Source organism: Dreissena polymorpha, chromosome 8 (genome assembly GCF_020536995.1).
Source record: "Dreissena polymorpha isolate Duluth1 chromosome 8, UMN_Dpol_1.0, whole genome shotgun sequence".
Lineage (NCBI taxonomy): Eukaryota > Metazoa > Mollusca > Bivalvia > Myida > Dreissenidae > Dreissena > Dreissena polymorpha.
In genome coordinates, this window is record NC_068362.1 from 77,332,988 (window position 1) to 77,351,240 (window position 18,253).

The window sequence follows — 18,253 nt, forward strand, 5'->3', positions numbered from 1 at the left end:
CCCCTCCTCCCGGGGAACATGTTTTTTAACAAACCAGAAGAATTTGCCAACTCTACTGAGAAGTCATAAGAACAAGTGATCTGACTAAATTTCATGAAGATTGCACTTAAAATGTGACATCTATAGTGTAAACAAGGTTTCACTATAGCTATATAAGGTAAAATGTCATGCCCCCTGCGGCAATGTTTTTGGACCAACCATAACGATATTTTTAATTAGCCAAGCTATATATGTTCTGACCAAGTGTCATGAAGATTATACTAAAAATGTGACTTCTATGGTGTTAACAGGGTTTTACTATAGCTATGTAAGAAAAATACTCTTCCCCCTTGAGGGCAATGTTTTTCAACCGGCCGGAGCATTTAAGAGCTCATCCAAGTTATCATTAAAACATATTTTCTGACAAATTTTCATGAAGATTGGAAAACAAATGTGACTTTTAGAGTGTTAATATTTTCTAAAGACATATAAGGAAAGAAGCCCTGCTCCCTGGCGGCAATGTTTTTCAACTAACTGGATCCATTGTCAAACTGGTGCAAGATTATATTGGTACAAATGTTCTGACCAAGTTTTATGAAGATTGGACAACAAATGTGACTTCTGGAGTGTTAACAAGGTTTCACTTCAGCCATATAAGGAAAAAATGATCTGCGCCCTGATGGCCATTGTTTTTAATGAACTGGAACCCTTTTCATATTCATCCAAGATATTATTTGAACTAATAAGTCAATAAATTTGACTTTTAGACTGTTTTTAAGGTTTTACGATAAATAATAGCCTTATAAGGAAAACTGTCATACAGCCTGGCAGCCATGTTTTTCAACAAACCTGAACCATTTTCGAACTCATCCAAGGAATAATCAAGACACGTGTCCTGACCAAGTTTCATGAAGATGGGGCAATATATGGGGCTTCTAGAATGTTAACAAGGTAAATGTTGACGACGGACGACACACAGGGAACAAAAGACGATCACAAAAGCTCACCCTGAGCACGATGTGCTTAGGTGAGCTAAAAATGTATACAACATAACAAATCTTCATTTACTTATAAACAATAATTCTACCAAGGCATGTGACTTGTTTTCTAAATACAAAGAAGGAAAAACTGCCATGGGTAATTACGCCGATATACCAACAGAGATAAGTATGACGTCACTTTGATTGTCAGCGCACTGTTTATGAATGAAGACAACGTCATTTGATTTTCATTGTTGTGGCGGAGTCAAGTTTTCGCGGAAAAGTGGAGGACGTTCGGTTAATATAATTCTCATTTAATACCTTTAAATCGCAGATAACTTATTAATGAACTGTGTTAAAATAGAAATAATTGACATGTAAGCGCTGGTCATAGCGGTAATAACCAATGGTATGTCATTGCGATGCTTGTTATCAAATAAATACTTAATTAATATGTCTTAGCACAATTATCAAACTCTCATTTCTAATAATAAGTACTTTGAGATCCCAATATATTTAAGTTGATGTTTTTCTCACCCAGATTCCTGTCGGTAGTTGTGGTGGACGTTGTTGTTGATCCCGATATGTAAATCCAGATCTCAGTAGAACTATTGCGAGCCGTAGGCCCGCCATTCTTGTCCTTAGCAACGATATAGGCGGGCCCTAAAACTCCGCCCATACTTTGGCTTGCCAGAGAGGATATGAGGTACACGGAACCATCATGATTCACAGCTAACACCGTTGACTGCTCTATGGAGAACATTATTCGATTGTCGTCATCATCACTGCTGTCGAAATCCACTGCAGACACTGTGTCAAGGTATGTCCCCACCAGGGAATTTGTCGCCAGATAAAACGAGTAGTTGGACTGGGTAAATTTTGGCGCGTACTCGTTCACATTGTTGACATGAATGTACAGTAGGGTGGAATCTGAGAGACCATATTTGTCCTTGACCGTTACGGTGCATGTGACTTCATCTGGTGTGCCAGCAACATCAAGGTCATAGGGCCCATCACAAACTATACCTCCAGACGTAGTGTCGATTTTGAAGCGCTGGGTGTTAGTGGCTGAATCACAGTCCAGGTAATATTCATGTACTTCATATGTGTTGAGAGTGGAGGACTTGTCTTCATCAACAAATTTTGTAGAAAAGAAGCTGCCAAGAACAACAATCAAATCCGTCTGTAGAAAAAAGAAGAAAAATATTCATTATTTTAACAGACAAGTTAAATAGGAAATTTACATTGTGTTGTTATAAATACTTTGGCAGTTAATGGATTGTTATGAATTTACTGGTTATCATTATTAACAGCCATTTAAGACCCCATTATGAAGCCTATTTAAGTTTCCTTCAATCAATTTCATTTTCAATCATCACAATAATAAGTTCAATGTACATTTCAGTATTTTCAGTAACATTGGACGCATAGCTGTATATTATAGCAAGCAGTCAGTAACATTGGAAGCATAGCTGTATATTATAGCAAGCAGTCAGTAACATTGGACGCATAGCTGTATATTATAGTACAGTATTTTCAGTAACATTGGACGCATAGCTGTATATTATAGCACAGTATTTTCAGTAACATTGTACGCATAGCTGTATATTATAGCACAGTATTTTCAGTAACATTGGACGCATAGCTGTATATTATAGCACAGTATTTTCAGTAACATTGGACGCATAGCTGTATATTATAGCAAGCAGTCAGTAACATTGGACGCATAGCTGTATATTATAGCAAGCAGTCAGAAACATTGGACGCATAGCTGTATATTATAGCAAGCAGTCAGTAACATTGGATGCATAGCTGTATATTATAGCAAGCAGTCAGTAACATTGGACGCATAGCTGTATATTATAGCAAGCAGTCAGTAACATTGGACGCATAGCTGTATATTATAGCAAGCAGTCAGTAACATTGGAAGCATAGCTGTATATTATAGCAAGCCCTTATTTCTTTTGGTAAATGTGTTTGTTACTGAATAAAAATAATTTATGTTTACAATGGTCACTGTTCCAAAATTAATGCATGATTTTCATGTAGGGCTTATTTTTACATCTATGACCAATGAAAGTAAGATTTAGAACTGTAGAAACCATTAATAAGTAATTGGGAAAAACTCTATTTGTTTTATAGTTCTTATTTAATTAATATATTTGTCATTTTCAAAGTGCCTCAAAATAAGCAAAAAATACCCTGTCAGGTATGGTTTAGTGACATCTGTGAATGCAAATTGTCAATAATAGTTTTAACCTATTTATTGTAGCTTGATTGAATAGAAAGCCTGAGGCTTATTGAAATGCTCTCGAGTCCGTTTCCTGGGACTAGAACCAGCACTTAGTGTCTATGCGAGAAATCTAAAGATTACTCACACAGTGGGGATCAAACCAAAAACCTCCCGGTCGATAGGCGGACAACATTACCACTACACCACTGCAACCTTTTGAAATTGTTAATATTGTTACCTCAAGTATTTCCACTGCGTAATAGTCCTCTTTGAACCAGGGAGGCTCATTGGCATTGAGGGGGGTGATAGTTAGGGTGGTGGTTGCCGTGCTCTTCACGTCTCCCACTGTTACCGTCAGGGTGTATGTGGTTAACGAGGATGGTGAAATGGTCTCAAAGTTCATCAGAGAATGTGCAAGCCAAAGTTTTCCAGCTGCAACAGTCAAATATTTGTTCGCCATTTCATCTCATTTATTTAATTTGCAATGACAAAAAGACTCTACAAACCCATAATCAAGCTATCTTGCCACCCTGTTGAATGCAAGCAAACATGTGCACAATAATGATGCCACAAATATAAAAGGTCTAACAATGGAATGTCCGATAAAGGACCCATATCGCTGGCTGAAGGGTCAATGTCACATTTAAGGTCAAAGCTTGATTCCAAACTAAAACTTAATGATCATTTTATTAATAAATGACTTTCTAAATATGCACACAATGAGGAGACGTCTTGTCACACACAATTCATGTCCAGAGCACATTCTTCAAGGACACACTACCAGTTCAAATGTAAAATATGAACTGTTACTTTTATTTTAACATTAATCATAAAATTTCAAAATAATTTACTAAATATGCTCACCATGTGAAGATGGAATGTCATGTGTAAGACCCATGACCTGTGTCCATAGTTGAAAGGTCAAGGTCACACTTAGAAGTCACAAGTTATATTTAATACAGGTGGTCCAGAGTGCAACTTCATTATTCAGCATGCAATTATAAAATAACTTACCACATATGTTCACCATATGGAGGTGGATTGTCACCTATAAGACCCTAGCTAAAAGGTCAAGGTCACATTGTCAACTGTAAGACATGTCTCCCGAGCTCAAAGGTCAAGGTCACAAATAAATGTCTAAATTGGGCATAATGAAGTTTGTCTGGCCTGTAACTTAAACATTCATCATGCAATTTACAAATAATTTACCACAGTTGTTCACCACTTGAAGAAGGAATGTTGCGGGCAAGTCTTGTGTCTCCTGTGAAATGGTCAATGTCACACTTTGAGGTCAGATGTCATAAATGGGAATCATGCAGCATGTAAAATAATTACAAGCATTCTAGTAAATAGGCTTATAGTATATTGCCAAACAGGAATTGTGTTATTTACATTAATGTCAATTAATTTGTGTGTAATTTAGTGCATAAGCCCCTTTGAAAAAATACAAGAGGGCCATGATGGCCCTGAATCACTCACCTGACTCATTAAGATCAGATGAAAACTATGACCTCTATTGTCTACACAATGTTTTTCTATGATTTGACCTAGTGACCTAGTTCCTGACTCTAGATGACCCAAATACAATCCCAATCCAGATTTCATCAAGATAAACATTCTGACCACAGTTCATAAATATTGGATGAAAACTGTGACCTCTATTGTCAACACAAGGTTTTTCTATTTATTTGACCTAGATTTTTACCCCAGATGACCCAAATACAATCCCACCCAGATTTCATCAAGAATTCTGACCAAATTTCATAAAGGTTGGATGAAAACTGTGATCTCTAATGTCTACACCAGGTTTTTCTATTATTTGACCTAGTGACCTAGTTTTTGACCCCAGATGACCCAAATAAAATCCCAACCCAGATTTCATCAAGATAAACATTCTGACCAAATTTCATAAAGATTGGATGAAAACTGTGACCTCTATTGTCTACAGAAGGTTGTTCTATTATTTGACCTAGTGACCTTGTTTTTGACCCCAGATGACCCAAGTACAATCCCAAACCGGATTTCATCAAGATAAACATTTTGACCAAATTTCATCAAGATTGGATGCAAACTGTGACCTCTACTGTCTACACAAACAAATTGTTGACGGACGGACGCACGGACACACGCAGGCACGCACAACGGACGCCGGACATCACACGATCACATAAGCTCACCGTGTCACTTCATGACAGGTGACCTAAAAATATGTGTCGGAGATAAACATGAACAGTTGTGGTTAAAATCCCATAGAAACAAGGGCTGTTTGTAAAACATGCATGCCCCCCTATATGGGCTATAAGTTGTAGTAGCAGCCATTGTGTAAATACGTTTTTTGTCACTGTGAATGGTGGTGGTGGTGGTGGTGGTGGTGGTGGTGGTGGTGGTGGTGGTGGTGGTAGTAGTCTAGTAGTAGTAGTTAGTATATTAGTAGAGTAGTAGTAGTAGTATTAGTAGTATAGTAGTAGTAGTAGTAGTAGTAGTAGTAGTAGTAGTAATAGTAGTTGTAGTAGTAGTAGTAGTTAGTAGTAGTAGTAGTAGTAGTAGTAGTAGTGCAGTCGTAGAGTAGTAGAAAGTAGTCGTAGTAGTAGTAGTAGAAGTAGTAGTAGTAGTAGTAGTAGTGTAGTAGTAGAAGTATCTAGTAGTAGTAGTAGTAGTAGTAGTAGTAGTAGTAGTAGTTGTAGTAGCAGTAGTATTAGTAGTAGCAGTGTAAAGTAGTAGTAGTAGTGGCAGTAGATATTAGAAGAAATAGTAGACGTGGTGGTGGTGGTGGTGGTGTGTGGTTGGTGGTGGTGGTGGTGGTGGTTGTGGTGGTGGTGGTGGTGGTGGTCGCTGGTGGTAGCAGTAATAGTAGTAGTAGTACTAGTTAGTTAGTAGTAGTAGTAGTAGTAGTAGTAGAGTAGTAGTAGTAGTAGTAGTAGTAGTAGTAGTAGTAGTAGTAGTAGTAGTAGTAGTAGTAGTAGAAGTAGTAGTAGTAGTAGTAGTAGAAGTAGTAGTAGTAGTAGTAGTAGTAGTAGTAGTAGTAGTAGTAGTAGTAGTAGTAGTAGCAGAAGCAGTAGCAGAATCAGTAGCAGCATTACAAGACCAATACTTAAGAATGATCAAATGGGAAAAGGTAACCTAGCACTGGCAGTAAATATGGGGCTCATTTACAGGTCAGATTTAGAATCTCTGCTGTAAAATGAGATTTTGAATGAATTAAAGGGAGGCAAATCTGTAATAAAAAGAACATGCATAAACCGTAGTTGTTTCCCTTGTTTGAACCATGCTAAATCCTTACAAGTTTGGAAAGAATTGGATGAAAAATTTGGACTTTATTGCATAAACACCATTTTCTCAATTCAAGGGGAGGTAATTCTGTACTTCATGGACCAATAATGCTCATTTTTTGTAGGGTTTGTGTCCTCATTGATATAAAGACACTGTGCAAATTTGGAAAGGATCGGACAAAAAATGTGGAAGATTTTTGAAAGTTTTCACAAAATAGGCAAAAACGAATAAACATGCAAAGTTCAACGAGCTCCTGCGGCCATGTTTTTTACGAATCAAATTTCTTTGAACAACTTTTTCAGGGGAGCCTTCAAAGGTCATCCCTGTGAAATTTTTTGAAAATCTGATAAGCGGTTTCTGACAAGAAGATTTTTTAAGGTTTTTACCATATATGGTCATGGCGGCCATCTTGGTTATGTGATCAAATTTTTTTTAACAATTCTTTTGTCCCATGACCTAGGGATGCTCCACATGAAATTTAGTTGAAATTGGCTCAATGGTTTAGTAGAAGAAGATGTTTACAAATTGTTTACAGACAGACAGACGGACGGACGGACGCCGGACGGTGAGTGATCACAATAGCTCACCCCGAGCTATCGCTCAGGTGAGCTAAAAAGTAGATAAAAATAATGGAAATGATGGTCAATAAACAGAAAACAAGGATAAATTTAAAAATACTCAAATATCAGAGAAGCTCTCATTTCTTATGTTCGTATTCTACTACACCATTCATGAACAGATAGTACAGTGGACTGCTCAACACTGAAATCTTTATAAACAGAAATACACTGAGCACTGAAGAGGTGCTCAAGTCTATTTCTTCTCCTTTAATCTGAGAAATCTATTCAATACCAATACCAAACAGCTGTCGTGGGTAATATCTGTGTTTCAGTGTACAACTTTACCTTAAGAAAACAACAAGTGTTGATATTAAACCATTTGACAGTTTCTTCAGCTCACGTCACAGTGTGCGTGTACACCTGACCTGATAATAAGTGCGTGTACACCCGACATGATAATTACTGCATGAACACCCAACATGATAATTAGTGCATGTAAACCTGACCTGATAATTAGTGCATGCACACCCAACATGATAATTTATAGTGTGTGTACACCTGACATAATAATTAGTGGGTGTACACCCAACATGATAATAAGTGCATGTACACCTGACATAATAATTAGTGCATGTACACCCAACCTAATAATTAGTGCATGTTCATCCGACCTGATAATTTGTGCATGTACAGCCGACATGATAATCAAGTGCAACTGACACTGTAGTATGACTCTAAATAAGAATATATACAATACGATTACTTGAGTGGTCCTTGAATTGACAGTACATGTAATTGTGTAATTAGTCGGCTGATTTATTTTTTAAGTCTATGATTCATTTCTGGATTTTAACCCTTTGCATGCTGGGTAATTTGTCTTCTGCTAAAATGTCGTCTGCCGAATTTCTAAAATAAGCATTTTCTTCATTTTTTTTCAAAGAATACTATCAGAATAGCAAACAGTTTGGATCCAGATGAGACGCCACGTTCTGTGGCGTCTCATCTGGATCCAAACTGTTTGCAAAGGCCTTTAAAATTCGGCTCCAGCGCTTTAAGGGTTAATTTTCTCTATGTTCTTCAATGTTGTGCATGTGATTATGATGTGAAAAGTACAATGCAGTATATTAATAAATGTACCATAATGCTATTTCGCTGTTGTATAAATATAAATTCATATAATGTATAAACACAGTTAATATGCGTTGCTATACATGTTCATGTAAATGCTTCCCTTTTTTCACCATGTCAATCACAATCTGAAAGATTACGAAGTATTTTCTAAATTTTTGTTGTTTGCAGTATCTTTGGCCATGATCATCACACATAAAATGTTTTATAATGCATTTAACATTATTATACATGTATTAAGAATAACATACTAAATGTCATGATATACCATGTGGAAATAAATTTGAATGCTATATACATATGTTTAAATGTATTTGCCTTAAAGGGGCCTTTTCACAGATTTTGGCATATTTTGAAGTTTGTCATTAGATGCTTTATATTGATAAATGTAAAGATTGGATCTAAAAAGCTCCAGTAAAAAATCAAGAATAAAATATAAAAAAATAAAAAAAGGTTACCCTCAGCAGGACTTGAACCACTGACCCCTGGAGTCCTGGAGTAAAAAGTCTGCACATTAGACCACTCGGCCATCCTTCCTTATACAATGTTAAATGTATTTTATACTTCATATAAGCGATCCTCATAGTTTCACAAAATATAACGACAACAACAGAACTCTCCAAATTATTCAATCGTTTCCCATTGCAATGCTTTATAATTTTCAGGTTTTTAAATTGTCAAAAGATGCATATAAAGGCTATTTTAGAGCATGGTAAATGGTCAGTATTACGGTTTCCTCACAACTATCATAACTAAAATGAACATTTGAGAAAATGAAACAACTTTTTTCAATTTTGTCAATTTACCAAAACGTGAAAAGGACCCTTTAAACCCTCAGAAAACTTGAAATCCCTGAAAACTAGACAACAAGTCTGGTCCGGCTGGTATTCCATAGAAAGGGAGTATGCTGTACTTAACCCATTTATGCCTAGTTTCTAGACAAAAGGCCTTGGCAAACAGCGTAGACCCAGATGAGACCCCACATGATGCGGCGTCTCATCAGGTTCTGCGCTGTTTGCTTAAAGGAATTTCTGTAAGAAATATTCTAAATATAGAAGTAAGTATATTAGACATCACTAATTTTGGAAATAAATTGATCCAATTTAGGAGGTAGGGAGAGTCCACTAGGCATAAATGGGTTAAAGCAAGCACGAGCAATACCGTCAGGGTCAAGGCTGAAGTATCTGCTGGCCTCCGGGTCACTGTACGAGATAGACCATGTCTTCTTGTCAGAGTCCACATCCCGGTACTGAAACGTCCATAGCAACGTCCCTAAAGGCATGCCTTCTAGGAGCTCAAACCCAGGCACTGGGTTGGCAATGGTCACCGCACCATTCACATCTGCAGAAAAGATCAGTTTTCTTATTTCAAATAAGTATGTCACAGGAGGTTAACGCTTTCCCACTTAGATATGTACTTTGATGTGTTTGTAGTATTTTAGAAGGTTATATTAATTGAAGACCTTTCTTAATAGATTCAAGTTTTTAAGGCTTCATCTCCAACCCTTAGATACTGATGAGCAGCGAACAACATAAAACCTGAACAGACTGTGAGTTACTCGCAGGCTGTTCTGGTTTTATGCTGTTTGCACATAGACATTTTCACTTTGCTTCTGAGTGGAAAAGGGTTAAACAGGTATATCCCAATTGAGGGAAGAACATCCGAGTTGTATACTTTTTGCAGAGAAGTAAAAATTTAATTTCAAATTTGTGTTTGCTTTTTCTTGGAAACAGGTAATTTTTAATAGCGCAAATTTCTGTCTGAAATAGAAGCATTTGTCTGTAAGATTGTGTCGCATAATCGTTTGATTAACATCATCTCACTTATTTCCATAAACAAAGCAAACACAAATTTTGTTTTCAACACAAGGAAAGATATAAAATACATTATCCACATATGGTACGTGCTCCATCCACATACAAAGATTTATCCAAGCTAACTTGAGTACCTTTTGAGTTATTTCAGTATCGTGGTTTTCTGCACAGTTTTCACTTTTTTCTGTAATCTTATAAACCAACAATCTTGTAAAACAAACCCATTGGAAATAACCAACATATTTCCCATACTTCCCTCTATCCAAATATCAGGTTTCATCAACAAAGCTTTAATTACTTCATGACTAATTGAATGATCAAGATTTGTCTGAAAGTTTTCACGTATTCCATGCTGATGTATAAACATGTTACAATGTATATCCTATACCAGATGAAAATAAATATATAACAAGCATCGTATAAACTTTAGCTTTATACTTAGTCTATCACTATTTTTAGATTACACTCAGGTTTTTCCAAAAATTGGCGAATCTGTTTTGTCAAATACGGAAGAACAAAATTCTAAACAATTGCGATATTTGATAATTATTAATGGAAAATAGGGGGAAATAATGGAATAAATATAATATTATGTGAGTTTTGGATAAAGATCAAGTTTATACTGCTTGGCTCAAAGCATGGTAGAGTTCGGAAAGCCTGGCACTACCATGGTTCTGAGACTCCCATGATAAATTTGATCTTTATCCAAAACTCACATAATATTCTCTATTTAGTATTGATCTTCATCAACTAATGATGATTTAGCCATAGACATGTTTAAACATAAGGTTAATTCAAAATGTTATCTAGTTGGACTTACTGGCAATGGAAATATGCAGACTCTTTGTGTCAGTGTTGCCCTCCGTGTCTGTTGCCGTGATGGAACAGTTAAACCGGAACGTTGTGGAGATGGTGAGGAACTTGCCAAGTACCACATTGCCATCTGAGGAAAAGACAACAACATAAGGACCACATTGCCATCTGAGGAAAAGACAACAACATACAACTCCAAGGACCCCATTGCCATCTGAGGAAAAGACAACAATATACAACTTCAAGGACCACATTGCCATCTGAGGAAAAGACAACAACATACAACTCCAAGGACCACATTGCCATCTGAGGAAAAAACAACAACATACAACTCCAAGGAACATATTGCCATCTGAGGAAAAAAACAACAACATACAACTCCAAGGACCACATTGTCATCTGAGGAAAAAACAACAACATCAACTAAAGTATTTGAGTTGCGTTCTGAGAACATTGGGCTTAATGCACGTGTGTTAAGTGTGGTCACAGATTAGCCTGTGCAATCCGCACAGGCTAATCAGGGACGACACTTTCCGCTTTTATGACAACTTTCGCTTTAATGAATACTCTTCTTAGCAAAAATCCAATTAAGGCGGAATGTGTCGTCCCTGATTAGCCTGTGCGGACTGCACATGGTTAATCTTGGACGACACTTTACGCACATGCATTATGCCCAGTTTTCTCAGAACACGAATCATTTGTAAATAAATGTGAAGTATGCCTTAAAGTTGTACAAACTTAAGAGCAAAATGGAAATTGAAAGTTATAAATTATATATACATATGCGCCATACATACTTTTGGTCATGTAGAATGTTCCAGTTGGATCACAGGGTTGCGCGGGGCTAAATGTTATGATGTCATTCTCGGGGTCAGAGGCAATCACATTATACACAATGTCACCTTTTTGGGCAGTGGTACCGTCCACTATGGCGTGACCTTCAAATCATAAATAATGCTGAGTTAGATGTCAGGCCTTGAAATGACATGAATATTTCTAAGTAATTTATAGGAGCTAAAAATACATAACAGCTGAGGTTTTGTTTTATGCTCAACGGGGCTTAACCCTTTCCCACTCAGAAGCAAAGTGAAATTGGCTATGTGAAAACAGCATAAAACCAGAACAGCCTGCGAGTAACTCACAATCTGGTTTTATGCTGTTTGCTGCATATCAGTATCTTAGGGTTTGAACTGTAACCTTTAAAACTTGGATCTAGTATAAAAGGCCTTTTATAAAATTAAACTTTCTAAGGGACTACAAATGCGTAAAAATATGTATCTAAGTGGCAAAGGGTTAAAAGACAACGACACACATATAACAGTATATTATGTTTCAATAATGAGTTTGTAAGTTTAACAGTGAGAACCCTAAATGAACAAAAAACTCTTTTTAGCTGCCAGCCCGTTGTTATAACAGCATATATATATATATGGGCTGTGTTCTGTGAAAAGGGGGTTTAATGCATGTGCGTAAAGTGTCAACCAAGATTAGCCTGTGCCGTCAGGCTAATCAGGGATGACACTTTCCACACAAACTGGATTTTTGCTAAGGAGAGACTGTCTGTATACAAAAAATACCATACAAGCGGAAAGTGTCATCCCTGATTAGCCTGTGCAGACTGCACAGGCTAATCTTGGTTGTCACTTTACGCACATGCATTAAACCCCCTTTTCACAGAGCACGGCCATATTTAAGAGTGCTTAATCAAAAACAAGTAAGATGTGAACAGCTTTCATTCATATAGTTGTAATAACAACTTCACACTATGAAACTCATTATATAAGGTCTACCGTCAAGGTTGTCTATGGATGGTCCCTGGTTCTCCCTGAGTCTGACCAGGATTTGACCACTCTGTTCTTCCCCACTCTTGGTTGAGTCAATGGGCTTGCACTTGACTTTGAGGGTATATTGATCCTTAGTCGTGTATTCAAACCCGGGATACTCATTCACGTAGACTCCATAGGCTGAAATAAATAGCACCAAATGACTACAGATTAGACCTTTAGGTCTAGTTTTTATAAAGCAATATATGGGCCATGCTCTGTGAAAAAGTGGTTTGATGCATGTGCGTAAAAACTCATCCCAGATTGGCCTGTGCAGTTGACGCAGGCTAATCAGGGACGACACTTTCCGCTTTTATGATATTGTTCATTTACAGAGAGTCTCTTCTTAGCAAAATCCAGTTTAGGCAAAAAGTGTCGTCCAGTTGGCACAGGCTTATCTGGGACAACACTTTATGCACATGCCTTAAACCTTTCAGTGCTGGAACCGAATTTTGAAGGCCTGTGCAAACAGTTTGGATCCAGATGAGACGCCACAGAACATGGCGTCTCATCAGGATCCAAACTGTTTGCTATTCTGATAGTATTCTTTGAAAAAAAAACGAAGAAAATGCTAATTTTTGAAATTTAGCAGACAACATTTTAGCAGACGACAAATTTCCCAGCATGCAAAGGATTAAATCCCCTTTTCACAGAGCCTGGCTCATATGAATATGAGCTATTTGAGAAATAAAGTTTAATTATGTTCATTTTTTAGATAAAATTGAACATATATGCCAAATATTTTTCATTATAAAACATTGATTCTTTCAATACGTATGTGCTTCATTTTGACCTCTTACCTTGAACTTTACACTAGAAAATGCAATACTTGTACATGTAACACACACATTTGTTACTAAGTTATTAATTGCATACACTAACACAGCCAAATGGTGATGTACTCACATGTGGTTGATAAAGCCAACAGCATGAAAGGCCACTTGATCCCCCAGGTATCAGATTCGCAGTAGAACTGGTCCACTGGGTCGGTACACCTGATAGTGTGCAGGAGCTTCTGGCCTGTGTGCGTCTCATTTAGTATGTATGTGGCATCAAGGTTGTCTATCTTCAATGTCTGCAACAGCAATTGTCATAAGTTAAATCATTTCAATGTTCACTGAAATTATCAATGATAAGCAGACAAGAACAAATCAGTTCCAATCCTTACATTACAACTTCAAGTTTGGGCACCCACCTGTGTTCATGTTATCAGGAAACTTACCTGAGTTCATGTTATCAGGGCATCCACCTGTGTTTATGTTATTTGGGCACTCACCTGTGTTCATGTCATTGGGGCACTCACCTGTGTTCATGTCTTCAGGGCACTCACCTGCGTTCATGTTATTGGGGCACTCATCAGTGTTCATGTTATGGGGGCACTCACCTGTGTTCATGTTATGGGGGCACCTATCAGTGTTCATGTTATTAAGGCAATCACCTGTCTTCATGTCATTGGGGCACTCACCTGTGTTCATGTTATTAAGGCACTCATCTGAGTTCATGTGTTTGGGCACTCAACTGTCTTCATGTCATCGGGGCACTCACCTGTGTTCATGTTATTGAGGCACTCATCAGTGTTCATGTTATTGGGGCACTCACTTGTGTTCATGTTATTGGGGCACTAACCTGTGTTCATGTTATTGGGGCACTCACCTGTGTTCATGTCATTTAGGCACTCATCAGTGCTCAAGTCATTGGAGCACTCACCTGTGTTTATATTATTGGGGCACTAACATGTGTTCATGTTATTAGGGCACCTATCAGTGTTCATGTTATTGGAGCACTCATCAGTGTTTGCATTAAGGCACTCACCTGAGTTCGTGTCATTGGGGCACTCACCTGTGTTCTTTTTTGGGGGGCACTCACCTTTGTTCATGTTATAAAGGCACTCATCAGTGTTCATGTCATTGGGGCACTCACCTGTTTTCATGTTATTGGGGCAATAACCTGTGTTCATGTTATTAGGGTACCTTTCAGTGTTCATGTTATTCGGGCACTCATCAGTGTTCATGTTATTAAGGCACTCACCTGAGTTCATGTCTTTGGGGCACTCACCTGTGTTCATGTTATTTGGGCACTAACCTGTGTTCATGTTATTAGGGCACCTATCAATGATCATGTTATTGTGGCACTCATCAGTTTTCGTGTTATTAAGACACTCACCTGAGTTCATGTCATTGTGGCACTCACCTGTGTTCATGTTATTGGAGCAATCACTTGTGTTCATGTTATTGGGGCACCTATCAGTGTTCATGTTATCAAGGCACTCATCTGAGCCCATGTTATTGGGAAACTCACCTATGTTCATGTTGTTAGAACACTCATCTGTGTTCATGTTATCGGGGCATCCACCCGTGTTCATGTTATTGGGGCACTTATCAGTGTTCATGTTATTAATGTTATTATGTTGGTTTCAGGCTGTCATACACAAACGACAGTTTACGAGGTAGCTAGCTCTGTTTCCAGGCTGTCATACACAATCGACAGTGTACAAGGTAGTGCACTCTGATGCCAGGCTGTCATACATAATCTACAGTGTACAAAGTAGTGAGCTCTGGTTCCAGGCTGTCATACACAAACTACAGAGTACAAGGTAGTGAGCTCTGGTTCCAGGCTGTCATACACAATCTACAGTGTACGAGGTAGTGAGATCAGGTTCCAGGCTCTCATACACAATCTACAGTGTACGAGGTAGTGCACTCTGGTTCCAGGCTGTCATACACAATCTACAGTGTACTAGGTAGTAAGCTCTGGTTCCAGGCTGTCATACACAATCTACAGTGTTAAAGGTAGTGAGTTCTGGTTCCAGGCTGTCATACACAATCTACAGTGTACAAGGTAGTGAGCTCTGGTTCCAGGCTGTCATACACAATCTACAGTGTATGAGGTAGTGAGATCTGGTTCCAGGCTGTCATACACAATCTACAGTGTACGAGGTAGTGCACTCTGGTTCCAGGCTGTCATATACAATCTACAGTGTACAAGATAGTGAGCTCTGGTTCCAGGCGGTCATACACAATCTACAGTGTACGAGGTAGTGAGCTCTGGTTCCAGGCTTTCATACACAATCTACAGAGTACAAGGTAGTGAGCTCTGGTTCAGGCTTTCATACACAATCTACAGAGTACAAGGTAGTGCGCTCTGGTTCCAGGCTTTCATACACAATCTACAGTGTACAAGGTAGTGAGCTCTGGTTCCAGGCTGTCATACACAAACTACAGAGTACAAGGTAGTGAGCTCTGGTTCCAGGCTGTCATACACAAACTTCAGAGTACAAGGTAGTGAGCTCTGGTTCCAGGCTGTCATACACAATCTACAGTGTACAAGGTAGTGAGCTCTGGTTCCAGGCTGTCATACACAATCTACAGTGTACGAGGTAGTGAGCTCTGGTTCCAGGCTGTCATACACAATCTACAGTGTACAAGGTAGTGAGCTCTGGTTCCAGGATTTCATACACAATCTACAGTGTACAAGGTAGTGAGCTCTGGTTCAGGCTGTCATACACAATCTACAGAGTACAAGGTAGTGCGCTCTGGTTCCAGGATTTCATACACAATCTACAGTGTACAAGGTAGTGAGCTCTGGTTCCAGGCTGTCATACACAAACTACAGTGTACAAGGTAGTGAGCTCTGGTTCCAGGCTGTCATACACAATCTACAGTGTATAAGGTAGTGAGATCAGGTTCCAGGCTGTCATACACAATCTACAGTGTACGAGGTAGTGCACTCTGGTTCCAGGCTGTCATACACAATCTACAGTGTACTAGGTAGTGAGCTCTGGTTCCGGACTGTCATACACAATCTACAGAGTAAAAGGTAGTGAGCTCTGGTTCCAGGCTGTCATACACAATCTGCAGTGTACAAGGTAGTGAGCTCTGGTTCCAGGCCATCATACACAATCTACAGTGTACAAGGTAGTGAGATCTGGTTCCAGGCTGTCATACACAATCTACAGTGTTCTAGGTAGTGCACTCTGGTTCCAGGCTGCCATACACAATCTACAGTGTACAAGGTAGTAAGCTCTGGTTCCAGGCTGTCATACACAATCAACACAGTACGAGGTAGTGAGCTCTGGTTCCAGGCTGTCATACACAATCTGCAGTGTACAAGGTAGTGAGCTCTGGTTCAGGCTGTCATACACAATCTACAGAGTACAAGGTAGTGCACTCTGGTTCCAGGCTTTCATACACAATCTACAGTGTACAAGGTAGTGAGCTCTGGTTCCAAGCTGTCATACACAAACTACAGAGTACAAGGTAGTGAGCTCTGGTTCCAGGCTGTCATACACAAACTTCAGAGTACAAGGTAGTGAGCTCTGGTTCCAGGCTGTCATACACAATCTACAGTGTACAAGGTAGTGAGCTTTGGTTCCAGGCTGGCATGCACAATCTACAGTTTATGAGGTAGTGAGCCCTGGTTCCAGGCTGTCATACACAATCTACAGTGTACGAGGTAGTGAGCTCTGGTTCCAGGCTTTCATACACAAACTACAGAGTACAAGGTAGTGAGCTCTGGTTCCAGGCTGTCATACACAATCTTCAGTGTACAAGGTAGTGAGCTCTGGTTCCAGGCTGTCATACACAAACTACAGAGTACAAGGTAGTGAGCTCTGGTTCCAGGCTGTCATACACAATCTACAGTATTCAAGATAGTGAGCTCTGGTTCCAGGCTGTCATAAACAATCTGCAGTGTACGAGGTAGTGAGCTCTGGTTCCAGGCTGTCATACACAATCTACAGTGTACGAGGTAGTGAGCTCTGGTTTCAGGCTGATATACACAATCTACATTGTACGAGGTAGTGAGCTCTGGTTCCAGGCTCTCATACACAAACTACAGAGTACAAGGTAGTGAGCTCTGGTTCCAGGCTGTCATACACAATCTACAGTGTACAAGGTAGTGAGCTCTGGTTCCAGGCTGTCATACACAAACTACAGTGTACAAGGTAGTGAGCTCTGGTTCCAGGCTTTCATACACAATCTACAGTGTACAAGGTAGTGAGCTCTGGTTCAGGTTGTCATACACAATCTACAGAGTACAAGGTAGTGTGCTCTGGTTCCAGGTTTTCATACACAATCTACAGTGTACAAGGTAGTGCGCTCTGGTTCCAGGCTGTCATACACAAACTACAGTGTACAAGGTAGTGAGCTCTGGTTCCAGGCTGTCATACACAATCTACAGTGTATGAGGTAGTGAGATCAGGTTCCAGGCTGTCATACACAATCTACAGTGTACGAGGTAGTGCACTCTGGTTCCAGGCTGTCATACACAATCTACAGTGTACCAGGTAGTGAGCTCTGGTTCCAGGCTGTCATACACAAACTACAGAGTACAAGGTAGTGAGCTCTGGTTCCAGGCTGTCATACACAAACTTCAGAGTACAAGGTAGTGAGCTCTGGTTCCAGGCTGTCATACACAATCTACAGTGTACAAGATAGTGAGCTCTGGTTCCAGGCTGTTATACACAATCTACAGTGTACAAGATAGTGAGCTCTGGTTCCAGGCTGTCATAAACAATCTGCAGTGTACAAGGTAGTGAGCTCTGGTTCCAGGCTGTCTTACACAATCTACAGTGTACAAGGTAGTAAGATCTAGTTCCAGGCTGTCATACACAATCTACAGTGTAAAAGGCTGTGAGATCTGGTTCCAGGCTGTC

At 39.1% G+C, this 18,253-nt stretch overlaps 1 protein-coding gene across 1 annotated transcript in view; it reads right to left on the reverse strand.

The window, feature by feature from the left end:
• Nucleotides 1–18,253, reverse strand: part of LOC127843251 (neural-cadherin-like) — a 40,523-nt gene that overhangs the window by 6,376 nt on the left and 15,894 nt on the right. Inside the window, exons 8-14 of the mRNA XM_052373115.1 lie at nt 13,507–13,675; nt 12,568–12,741; nt 11,575–11,715; nt 10,785–10,907; nt 9,312–9,491; nt 3,431–3,624; nt 1,497–2,142 (exon numbers count right to left, since the gene is read on the reverse strand). Of these exons, the coding sequence (XP_052229075.1) occupies nt 1,497–2,142; nt 3,431–3,624; nt 9,312–9,491; nt 10,785–10,907; nt 11,575–11,715; nt 12,568–12,741; nt 13,507–13,675 (1,627 nt within the window). The remainder of the gene's footprint in view (nt 1–1,496; nt 2,143–3,430; nt 3,625–9,311; nt 9,492–10,784; nt 10,908–11,574; nt 11,716–12,567; nt 12,742–13,506; nt 13,676–18,253) is intronic.